This window comes from Pezoporus flaviventris, unplaced genomic scaffold (assembly GCF_033815535.1).
Source record: "Pezoporus flaviventris isolate CSIRO_AGI_PZ_B2104156 unplaced genomic scaffold, CSIRO_AGI_Pfla_v1 ptg000188l, whole genome shotgun sequence".
Lineage (NCBI taxonomy): Eukaryota > Metazoa > Chordata > Aves > Psittaciformes > Psittacidae > Pezoporus > Pezoporus flaviventris.
Genome location: NW_026892736.1, coordinates 1,441,069 through 1,453,090, shown reverse-complemented (window position 1 = coordinate 1,453,090; position 12,022 = coordinate 1,441,069). Strand labels below are relative to the sequence as shown.

General features: G+C 52.4%; 1 protein-coding gene across 1 annotated transcript in view; it reads left to right on the top strand.

Annotated features, from left to right (window-relative positions):
* The window catches only part of ADAM33 (ADAM metallopeptidase domain 33), a 34,227-nt gene that overhangs the window by 19,865 nt on the left and 2,340 nt on the right, over window positions 1-12,022 (top strand). Inside the window, exons 11-23 of the mRNA XM_061441001.1 lie at window positions 80-222; window positions 2,638-2,815; window positions 3,083-3,172; window positions 3,570-3,765; window positions 4,617-4,725; window positions 5,209-5,413; window positions 6,673-6,750; window positions 7,969-8,077; window positions 8,399-8,549; window positions 9,276-9,366; window positions 10,361-10,591; window positions 10,875-11,038; window positions 11,776-11,793. Coding sequence (XP_061296985.1) covers window positions 80-222; window positions 2,638-2,815; window positions 3,083-3,172; window positions 3,570-3,765; window positions 4,617-4,725; window positions 5,209-5,413; window positions 6,673-6,750; window positions 7,969-8,077; window positions 8,399-8,549; window positions 9,276-9,366; window positions 10,361-10,591; window positions 10,875-11,038; window positions 11,776-11,793 — 1,763 coding nt within the window. The remainder of the gene's footprint in view (window positions 1-79; window positions 223-2,637; window positions 2,816-3,082; window positions 3,173-3,569; window positions 3,766-4,616; window positions 4,726-5,208; window positions 5,414-6,672; window positions 6,751-7,968; window positions 8,078-8,398; window positions 8,550-9,275; window positions 9,367-10,360; window positions 10,592-10,874; window positions 11,039-11,775; window positions 11,794-12,022) is intronic.

The window sequence follows — 12,022 nt, the reverse complement described above, 5'->3', positions numbered from 1 at the left end:
ATCCCAGGGATGCTGCGGTCCCTCCATCACCCCAAGCGCATTCCCTGCTGCGGGATGACCCCTCTCCATCGCTGTGCAGGACCACTCGGAGCAGCCCATCGGGGCGGCTGCCACCATGGCCCACGAAATCGGCCACAACTTCGGCATGAGCCACGACAGCTCCGGCTGCTGCGTGGAGGCCACCCCGGAGCAAGGCGGCTGCGTCATGGCAGCGGCCACCGGGTAAGTGGGGATGGGATCACGGAATCATGGAATCAACCACGATGGAAAAGCCCTTTAAGCTCACCCAGTCCAACCATTCCCAGCACTGCCAAGGCCACCACTAACCCATGGCACTGAGGCCTCTGCTCCACACTGTGTGAACACTTGCAGGGACGGTGCCTGCAGCCCTGCCCTGGGCAGCCTGTTCCAATGCCTGAGCACCCTCTGGGGCAGGAATTGTTCCTCAGCTCCATCTAAACCTGCCCTGGGGCAGCTTGAGGCCGGTTCCTCTTGTCCCATCCCTTGTTCCTTGGGAGCAGAGCCCAGCCCCTCCTGGCTCCATCCTCCTGTCAGGCACTTGTAGGGAGCCATCAGGTTCATCTCTGATCCATCCCAAATTGTATGAAATTCAAGTGGTTGGTGCCACTTTCCCTTCCAAAGTCCTTCTCCTGCTGGATTTTCCAGCTCCTGACAGCACTCATCCCAGATTTTTCCCACAGAAAAAGCAGTGATTTATTCCCCTTTATTTGAACCCACCAGCTCTTCCCATTAACAAATAACAGTCAACCCCCCCCCCATTATGGTTTCAGGGTGTCCTCTGGTTGTTTCCTCCTGGCCCTCAGGGCTGTCACACCACGGCACTGTCGCATGGGGGTTAGTCTCTGCATGGGTGGGTTGTGCTGGGGAAAAGCACTGCCTTTTCAGGACGATGCAGTTGTGCACTTGTCTAATGATCCTAAATGTATTATAGTAGCTATATATATTATATAGTTATATGTAGTTATAGATATAAAAATATAGTCACAGTATTATATATATTGTGTATCATATATATCATACATTATATGCTATATATTATATAGTAGACATTATATAATTTATATGTTATAGACATTTATATTTCTATATTACATAATATATAATATAGATACTATATATTAAATAGTTATATATATTTATATTTTATATTTAAGTTTATAGATAAGTTATATAAGTTATATATAATAGATAACTATATATATTATATAGTTATATATTATATATATTATATATAATATATAATACATATATATAACTATTATATAGTTATATATACTTATAAATATAAAAATATAGTCACAGTATTATATATATTATATATCATATATATCATACATTATGCACTACATATTATACATTATATATCATACATTATATATTAGACACTATATATATGATATGTGATACAAGATATATTGTCTATTATATATCCTTATTAATGACTCCCCCCACCCACCGGCGCTGGATGCAGATGCAGCGGTGCAAAGCAGCAGCAGATGCAGCAGCTGAGCCGTGCCCCTCCTCACCCCCCAGCCAAAGCTTTCTGAGCTGACATCCTCCCTGAGTCATTTCTTCCTCCTTATTTCTGCTGAAATAAGTCGGTTTTTCCCCACAAGGGCAGGAAACACATTTTTGTCTCCAACCTGTCCCTGTTTGCACGTTCAAGTACCAGCTCCTCGGGTGTGTTTTGCTCACCCACCCATAACGTGCTTGGACTTTAGAGCTTAAGAGAGTTCCCCTAGACTTCAAATACGGCTTTAGAAAAAGCCCTTTGTGTCATCTCAGAAGTGAGATGTCCCATATGAAATGAACCTCTTGTTTTCAGTGACAGGAGGAAATGAAACCAGCTCTGAAGCAGGTGCCCAGCCCTTGCTCTCTGCTTCCTCTTGGTACAGCACACAAAGAAAGCCACAAACTTGTGTAAAGTCACAGAAGGAGCATGCTCCGAGCTCCAGAAAATCACTGTTCCTCTTCAGCTCCATATGGGAAAGGCCTCACATGTTGTAGGCTCTGATTTTAGTTCAAGCCTTGGGAATTTGAGGCTTTATGTTCCTTTTCCGTATTTCTTTGATTTTTTTTGAACTGCTTTGGTCCATCTCATCCTCAGAGGTATTTAAATAGCCCCAAATGGGTATTTCCCATCAGTGATGACAGGCACATGTTTAGCAGACATCCTCAGCAGTTCATCGCTGCAGATGCGCCCTGTGGTTAGGATGGGGGGGTCTGTGGTGTCCCCCATGCAGGGGACCAATGCACAAGGGTGTTACCTCCACCAGCAAGAGCCTGTAAGCATGGGTGCTCCTGGGCTTTGAGGTGCAGGCCGTGGGGGCTCCGATCTCCAAGAGATTTCTTGCTGTGAAGGGCTGATGCTCTGGGGTTGCTGTAGAGCAGCTCTGATTGTCCATCCCTTTCTAAAGGGTTCAGCGGTGTCCTCTGGTTGTTGTTCTGGTGCTCAGCTGGGTGAGTTGGGTGGGAGATGTTCATGGTCTCGATGTACCTTGGTGGGTTCTGCTCTTGGCAGGGTTTGTGCCAGTTTGCCCACGTCCTTATTTCCCAGCTCTGACTGTGGTTTTCCACCTTCTCCCGGCCCTGGTGCCCCCATCCATCCCCTTGCAGACACCCCTTCCCTCGCGTCTTCAGCTCCTGCAGCAAGAGGCAGCTGGAGAGCTACTTCCAGAAGGGAGGTGGGATGTGTCTCTTCAACCTGCCCGACACCAAGGACCTGGTGGTGGGACGGAAATGTGGCAATGGCTTTCTGGAGGAAGGAGAAGACTGTGACTGCGGGGAGGTGGAGGTACGGTGCTGGGTTCGCATGGCTCTCCTGCACAGGCTTCTGCAGCTCAGCTCAAGGTAGCAGGACATGGACCATGTGTTTCCAAGGGAAAGGGGTTTGCTGGTCCATCCCAAGGGCTCTTCCCAGTGTCCCCTTCGTAAACCCATTTAACTGCTCCTGGCTTTCCCCAAATGAGGGGCAATGCTGTGGTGGGTGGAGGATGGATTGAGGGCAGCAATGGGGTGGAACCACCGACCGTGGTGATGTCTTCTCCTCCTCCCCACACAGGAGTGCACTAACCCATGCTGCAACGCTCACAACTGCACACTGAAGGAGGGGGCCCAGTGTGCCCATGGTGACTGCTGCCAGAGCTGCAAGGTAAGACCTGCGCCGTGTCCCCACCAGGCCCACCCATGGGATGAGCAGGGAGATGCAGCCCCCATCATTCCCTTGGGACTCATGTGCTTCATGTCCATAAGGTCAAACCCCCTGGTGCCAAATGAGGGCTCTGCAGGAGAGTCTCTGCTGGCTGCTTTGTGGCTGGGGTCCAGCCCAGGAAATTGGCCTTATATCTTGACAACCCCATATAGTCCCACAGAGGACATTATAGATGGTTTATGGTTCCAGGACGTGCCTTGGGTGCCATGGTTTAGTGTGAGGTGTCCCTGCCCGTGGCAGGGGGGTTGGAACTGGATGATCTTAAGGTCCTTTCCAACCCTAACTGTTCTATGGTTCTATGATTCAGTGCTGATGTTTCTCTCTCCTCCCATGGCAGCTGAAGGTGGCTGGGACCATCTGCAGGGATGCAGCAGGATCCTGTGACCTCCCTGAATACTGCACTGGCGCCTCACCCTACTGCCCAGCCAACGTGTACCTGCTGGATGGCTCATCCTGTGCCTATGGAGAGGCTTACTGCAACAACGGCATGTGCATGACCCACCACCAGCAGTGTGTCCAGCTCTGGGGACCAGGTGAGTCCCACCAGCCCCAGCTCTGCATCCTGGCATCCCTCTCTGGAGCAAGAGCAACCTGGTCTTTTAAACAACCTGCTCTAGGGGAAGGCGTCCCAGCCCATGGCAGGGGCTGGAACTGGGTGGGATTTAAGGTCCCTTCCAACCCAAACCAGCCTGGGTGCAACCCAGAGACTACCTATGGCTTCAGCACTGCAGGCAGCTTGTACCCTACAAAGACTGTGACTCCTTGCTTTAGTTAGCCCATATTCTGCATATGGCCCCCACATTGCCTACAGACCTTATACTGCATATGGCCCAGAGGGGATGGGGCTCATAACCTGTTCATAGAATCACAGAATCATAGGTTTGGGTTGGAAAGGACCTTAAGATCATCCAGTTCCAACCCCCTGCCGCGGGCAGAGACACCTCCCACATGGCCGGATGCTTCGTATGGTTGTTACACACTTCATAGGTATGTATATACACACACATCATGTGGCTGCAGACCGCATACAGCTGCATACGGCCCCCACTCCACATACAGTCCATAGCTCATATGCTCCATATGACCTGGCAGTGCTCAAGGCCAGGTTGGACACAGGGGCTTGGAGCACCCTGCTCCAGTGGAAGGGGTCCCTGCCCGTGGTAGGATGAGCTTTGAGGTCCCTCCCAATGCAAACCACTCTGTGAGTGTATGATTTCATCCCTCCTGTGCTGTTCCTGACCTGGCACCCGCAGCAGCAGCTCTCCAGGAGGCTTTTCCATGATGTTTTCTCCATAAGGACCCAGCTGCTGCTCCCAGTTCTGGTATTTCTCCCCACTGGCTGCTTTCCTTCCTCATTCCACGTGGACCTTTCCTCCCCCTGCAGGTGCCTGGCCAGCCCCAGATGCCTGCTTCCAGGATGTGAACATGGCTGGCAATACCTACGGCAACTGCGGCAAAGACAGCCAAGGGCGCTATGTGAAATGTGACAAGAGGTGGGTGCAGCGCTGGCACCCATGGGTGCCCCATCGTCTCCTCCTCCTGCACTCTGTGAAGGGACTGGCAGGCTCCTACCTCAGCCTCCTGGCATCAGCTCCATTTTGGACCTGAGGAAGCCACCAGGTGCTTCCTGGGCTCCATCCCTGCAGGAAGGTTGTCCCACCACACATCACCTCCCAGCCCTGCCTGAAGGGAAATCAAAGCCAGCATCAGCAGGATGCTGTTTAGGGACCACGTGCTCTCCTGCATTCCCAGTTTGACCAGGGATGTTAGGGGGATCCCCCTGACTGTTCCCTCCAGCATTTCCCTGTGCTGTCCATGGTTTATCTAAGTCCTTTCTGAACCCACTGGGCATCTCTCATCACAACCTAGCATGGACATAAAGTCAGAGGGAGAGGAGCCAGCAGGCAGTGGTGCAGACGGGGCAGGGAGGGTGAGGGGGGTGGTACCCACATCACCTCGCTGTGTCCTGCTCCTAGGGATGCCATGTGTGGCAAGATCCAGTGCCAGAGCTCAGCTAAGAAGCCTCAGGGGACCAACACTGTGTCCATCGACACCACCATCCGCTTCAATGGGCGGGAGGTGAAGTGCCGTGGTACCTACATGTACACCGCAAAGGATGACGAGGAAGACCTCTCTGACCCCGGGCTGGTGATGACGGGGACTAAATGTGGAGATGGGATGGTGAGTACCTCTTCCTAAGGCTCGGCTCTCCTACAGAATAACATTCCCTTGGCTGTTATCCCAGCTCCAATGTGGACGTTGGCTCTTCTCTGCATTGCAGCTGGTCCATGGGATGTGGTTTCCTCCACGCTTGCAGACATCTCCCTGGTGACATCTCAACCAGGACATCTCTACACATCACTAGATGCTTGTGTGTAGGCCATCAAATTCTCCCCTCTGGCCCCCATGCTTCTTTGCTGATTTCATGCATGGTGGAGTGACCCCAACAAGAATTGCATGCCCCAGGGCTTGATGGATGAGGGTTCCTTCTGGGGATAAATTGTTTCCCAGGAGAAGTCTTAGGGAATGTGCATTAGGGAAGTGTTAAGGATCAAGATGGGAGATCCAAACAGATGCTGCTAACTGAGCATTAGTCTCTTTTCCAGCTCCTACATCTCCAAGTACTTTACAAAGGCTCTGTTCAGCTGAGAAAGGGCTGGTAGACTGCATGGTAGCAGGGATGCGTGCCAGACAGCATCGGCCATGGAGATGTGCCCTTTGCTGTTTGGCATTTTAATTGTGAAATCTTCACCCCAGTTTGGGGTGGAAAGCCAAAATGTCAACATTTTCATGAGAAAGGATGGCTGGGTTTGAAATCCAGTGTCGTTTTGTCTTGGATGGTGCCTGTGTTTTAGGGACAGACGGGAAATGCCATCTCCAGGAGCTGCCAGAGGGGTTGTCAAGGGAATGGTGGTGGCTGGTCTCATCTGAGCCATCCTGAATGAGGGAATGGCAGAGGTTTCCTGGGATGTGCTGAAACCTGGAGTGAAATGCATTGACTTGGCACAGTGTGGTTTAACCAACCTGCATTTTAGGTGCTGGAGAGGGACTCTTCATCAGAGACTGTAGCGATAGGACAAGGGGTGATGGGTTCAAACTGGAACAGGGGAAGTTCAGGTTAGGTGTAAGGCAGAAGCTCTTCCCTGGGAGGGTGCTGAGGCGCTGGCACAGGGTGCCCAGAGAAGCTGTGGCTGCCCCATCCCTGGCAGTGTTCAAGGCCAGGTTGGACACAGGGGCTTGGAGCAAGCTGCTCTAGTGGAAGGGGTCCCTGCCCATGGCAGGGGTTGGAGCTGGGTGAGCTTTAATGTCCCTTCTAACTCAAGCCAGTCTGGGATCCTACATTTTCCAATGGACAGCATCCTTCCAGAGCATTCCCAGCTGTAGATCCCTGTCCCTCTCCTGGGCCTTCCTCTAACCACGGTTTCTTGGCTGTCCCTCAGGTTTGCAAGGATCGCCGGTGCCAAAATGCCTCCCTTTTTGAGCTGGAAAAGTGTGTTTCCCGGTGCAACGGCCACGGGGTGAGTGAGTCCCTGAGCAGGCTCCTGGGATCAGACACACTCTGAAGCAAAACCAAGTGTCTCCCACGGGGATGAGCCTTGCAATGCGGTGGGCATCTGCTTGTCATAGTTGTCTCATGCATCAGCTACGGGTGAGGCTGAGCTCAGATCTTTGCTCACCCGTGTCCCCGTTAGAGGAAGAAGATCGTTTGTGATGTAAGGACCATCTGCAAAACTTGGATCGAGGTCCGGTTTGAACTGCAGGGTGTTTAGAGCAGGTGCCTGCTGCCTCTGAGAGCAAAGCAAGGGTTAGAAACACAACGGGGACTGCAAGAAGGAGGGAAGTGGTTTAGTGAAGAGGAAGAACCGCTGTTGTCCAAAGCTGAAAGCCTGCAGAGGTTTGACCTCTGCGGAAGGCTTTGCCAACTCAGACGGCAACAAACTGCTGTAGGAGGATCACTGCTGGATTATGTGGAGAAATGTGAGATGTAAAACACCCAAATTTACCCTTCCATTCTGCTCTTGGGTTGGATTCTCTGCTTCAGAAAGGCTGTGGTTTATCGGGAAAGACTCTGAGGGGAAGATGTTCAACAAACCCCAGGCTAACGTGAAGTATTAAGGACATAGAGCTTGTGTAGTCCAGCAGTGTGAAAGCTGAATGTACGAGATACCTGACTTCAGGGTTTCTGCAAAGAGCAGGGAGATGAAAGTACCAGCAAGAAAATAATCTCTGTACATCACAGTCACAGATGTGAGGGCAGCACAGGCGCGATCCAGGTGCTGTTCAAGGAGTGAATATTGGCAGGGGTTAAGCTCCTTCAGCCTAGACTGCTGCCGTTGGCCGTCTGTTGTCGTCCCCATCACGCAGATCATCATTCCCAGCACAAGAGGGACGTGGAGCTGTTGGAGCGAGGCCAGAGGAGGCCATGGAGATGCTGCGAGGGCTGGAGCAGCTCTGCTCTGGAGCCAGGCTGAGAGAGCTGGGCTGGGGCAGCCTGGACAAGAGAAGGCTCCTGAAGGGGAGACCTGAGAGCAGCTCCAGTGCCTAAAGGGGCTGCAGGAAAGCTGGAGAGGGGCTTGGGACAAGGGATGTAGGGCCAGGCCAAGGGGGAGATTGAGATGAAATCTTGGGAAGGTTGGAGCTGGATGAGCTTTAAGGTCCCTTCCAACACAAACCAGTCTGGGATTCTATGATTCCCACCTCCCCTGTAGTCTCCAACCCTCCTTCTCTCTCTGCAGGTCTGCAACAGCAACAAGAACTGTCACTGTGATGCTGGCTGGGCTCCCCCCTACTGTGAGAAACCAGGCTTGGGTGGCAGCGTGGACAGTGGCCCTGTGCAGCGCGACAGTGAGTTACATCCACATCCCGTGCCCTGTGACACTGGTGGGGCTGGAGCAATGCCATGAGAGGGGGAGACAGCGTGATAGATACAGCTGCTGACAGCTCTGCTTCCGAATGTGCTGGAATGGGTCCGTTCAGACTCACAGCCTGTGCCCACCCATCAGAGGCCACCGCATGGTTCTGCTCCCTCTTTGGTGGTTGATCAGCAATGGTGGCTCTAGTTTGGGTGGCTGAGGACGGGCAGGTGGGACCAATGTTTCCATGGAGTGAAGCCAGAGGCTGTTTGCTCTCCCAGCCCCACACTGATCTTTGTGCTTTCCCTGCCAGACCATGAAGCCATCCTAACAACCCTCCTGCTCATCTTCCTGCTCTTCCTCCCGGCCCTGATGATCATCACCTACTTCTGGTACCGGCGGGAGAACTCGCTCCTGAATAAATGGATAAAGGAGATAAGGAGGAGGAGCCAGGAGACGTACAGGTGGGTGATGCCTCCTAAATCCCTTCTCTCTCAAGGGCCCTGTAAGACACAGAAACCTGGTTTTCTTGCCACTGTTGGCATCCAGCCTGGTGGGAATGGGTGTGAAGAGCTGGTGGTGCCCAGGGTCTGTTTCAAGGTGATGTGGGACCTGGTTTGAGATATGAAGAGCTCTCTCCTGGGAAAACCTGAGGCTCTCAGCTCTTCCCAGAGCAGAGGACAGGGATGGTCCCCTGGACAGGACGACCCCAGAGAGTGACGATGAAGGTGGCCTGGTACCAAGAAGCTTTCTCTCCATTGACTCCTAGGAGACTGCATGAACAGGGAGGGCTCTAAAGAAGCACTGAATTCAGATACTCTCGTTTGAGCAACCTGGTCTTTTAAACAACCTGCTCTAGTGGAAGGTGTCCCTGCCTGTGACAGGGTGCTGGAACTGGAAGGGCGTTAAGCTCCCTTTGACCCAAACCATTCTATGCTTGTTTCCCCTCGCAGTACAGGTACAGACACACACATACCTCAAAACCCCTGCAATAGTCTGAGAAAGCCTTCATCACCCTCATCATCTCAAGACAGATTTGTCATCCCTGCTCACCCAGTGCTTATCCCTCAGTGCCATGGGGTAGTGGTGGCCTTGGCAGTGCTGGGCAGCGGTTGGACTGGATGATCCTAAAGGTCTTTTCCAACTCAGTTGATTCTGTGATCCTGATTTACGTTTGTGGTCCCGAGCAGGAATAAAACCATGGGGCGGAAGTCAACCAGTGGCCACCCCAAAGCTGCCTTCACCTTGAGGAACATTTCCACCTCCAGCCACACTAGTAAAGTAAGTAATAACTCACCTGCCAGGTTTGCTTTCCCTCCCTGGCGCTTTATGCTTGTGGGCGATCACCTCTACCTCTAGCAACTGGGCAAGGAACTGATGCTCCTTGATGGCTGTGCATTGGGTCTACACTGTGAGCCCTTGGTCAGTTGTATGCATCCCTCCTTAAGGTGAGTTTGTTGGGCTCTGCCTGTTCAGAAAGACCCTGGTGATTGCCAAAAGCCTCAACTGGGAAGTTGCCCATCACCACAGCAAAGCCTAACAGGGGCTGTGCTGTCCCTGTGATGACCTCGTGTTGGGTCTCCGGGAGGCAGATGTTTCTGCTGTGGTTGTGTCAGCTCTGGTGAGCCTCGGATGGGTAATTCCGGGGCTGAATTTGGGGAAGAATTGAGGTTTGTTGAGCATGGCCACAGTGGTTGAGAGCAGGGCAGATGTCTTTTCCTTAGGGACTGTAGGGACAGGACAAGGGGTGATGGGTTCAAACTGAAACAAGGGAAGTATAGATTGGATAGAAGGAAGAAGTTCTTTACTGTGAGTGTGGTGAGGCACTGGAATGGGTTGCCCAGGGAAGCTGTGAATGCTCCATCCCTGGCAGTGTTCAAGGCCAGGTTGGACAGAGCCTTTGGAGACATGGTTTAGTGTGAGGCATCCCTGTCCATGGCAGGGGATGGGATCTGGATGACCATAAGGTCCTTTCCAACCCAAACCATTCCATGATTCTGTATGTGGAAGTGGATTCAGTAGAGCTGACCCTGTTCCAGGTCTTCTGAGACCAACACCTTTCCCATCCCTGTGTGCTCTCATATGGCTATCAGGAGCAAGCACGTTCAGCTTTTGGGCGGCATGGTAAAAGTGGTGATCCCAGGAAGTGCAATAAATACCCAATGCTCCTCCTGCTGCTCCCTATACACTGATTCTGGGGTCCATCTGCTTTCCATCACCCACGAAAACTCACCTAAGGTTTTTCTCCATGCTTCTGCTTTTCTCATCCCTGCAGGTCACACGGGCCACGTTCCCCCCCAGACCCAGCTCTCAGCCTGTCAACATCGTCCACCCTCTTCGCCCAGCTCCTCACTCCATCCCTCCACGTCCAAGAGACCCCAAACCTGCCAGGCCACCACCTCCAGCCTGCAGATCACCCATGGTGCCCACCAAAGCAGCTGTGTCCCAGGCTAAGCTGCCACCTCCAAAGAGACCTCTTCCCTGCAGCCCCGTGAGGACCCCACTGGTGAGCTTTGGCTGTGCTTTCCTTCTGGACTCATAGGAATTCCATGGGTTTTGGCTGCCTGTGGCTCTTTTGAGTTGGGTATTATTAAGGAGCTGTCATGTCATCCCTAGAAGACAAACCTCTTGTGATAATGAAGGAAGCTCATTGGATAAGGAGAACGTTTTAAGGTGGTTTGGGTGTTATCAGGTGCTTTGAAGCATCTCAGCTCTGCAGCGGGGCACAGAGGTCTGTATGGATGCTCCTCTAAGGATGTTGTCTCTCCGCATGCACTTTGTGATCCCAGGTCACCCCAAAGCATCAGCCACCCCGTCGGCCGTTGCCTGGAAGTCCTCTTCTGGCCAAAGAGCTGCCTCCTGCACATGGACAGACCCTGCTGGTCATGGTCCCTCCTACCAACTTCAAGGTGTCGGGTACAAGCGCCGTGAGCCGCCCCACGAGGCCATTAAAGTAAGTTGAGGGAGCAGTTGAGCTGCCCTGAAGGTGGACACAATGGGGTGTATTGTGGGTCATGTCTGAATGGGACATCCCAAATACCACTGTGGTGTGCTCTGCTCTGGCCCTTATGGTGTCTTCATTATGAATGGGGTTTCTCCTCTTTCCCCCCAGGCTGGTGTGTGCAGGACAGGGTGCTGAGGAGCAGGAGAGATGTTCTGTGCTCTGGGGTGTGTGGGTTTGCTCTCTGGGCCTACAAAGGAGCAAAAAGCCCACCAAATTCAGGGGAACTGGCCTGTAGGCCATAGTAGATCTTTGCTGTGGGGCATCTGTGGGCAAAGGTGGGAAAGAAATCAGGAGATGTCCCAAATTCTACTTGGGGAGTAGCTACCACCAAAGCATTTGTCTAGATGGGGATGCCATATGCATAAACAGTCCTGTGCCCATTCTCCTTCCTGCGTGGTGCAGGAGAAGAGCCTGCCCACCCAAGCAAGGTACCTGCAGGTGCCCAGTATCTGCATCCATGCTTCCACTGGGCAGGACCCCACAGTATTTGGCCATGGTTGACCAACGATGACCAAGGTTGGGACTTCTGGTCTTGTAATGCCCTGATGGGTTAAGGGAGACGCTGTTCTTTGGGGTGCACGTGGCATCTCATCCCAGAGCATGCAGGGAGCTGTTGGTGTTCTGCTGGGGGGCACTGGGGTGAAGGGGTGGGCACTGATGCTCTCTTTCATCTTTCCTCCCTGCAGGCCGATGCCACCTCAAAGGTGAGTCACACACACCCTGCAGGGCCATGGGGACTGCTGGTTGGGGGATGGCCTTTGGTTAAGCAGTGGAATGGGAGCCAGGATGCTGGGGAATAAGCACCCACCTTCCCAGAGGCTCCTAGACGAGCAGGACATAGCCCCGCTTGGTACCCCAACAAGAGGTCCAAGGAACGAAGGATTTTCCAGTTTGAAGCTGGGAGATTAAGTCCAAATCCTTTACAACATCACT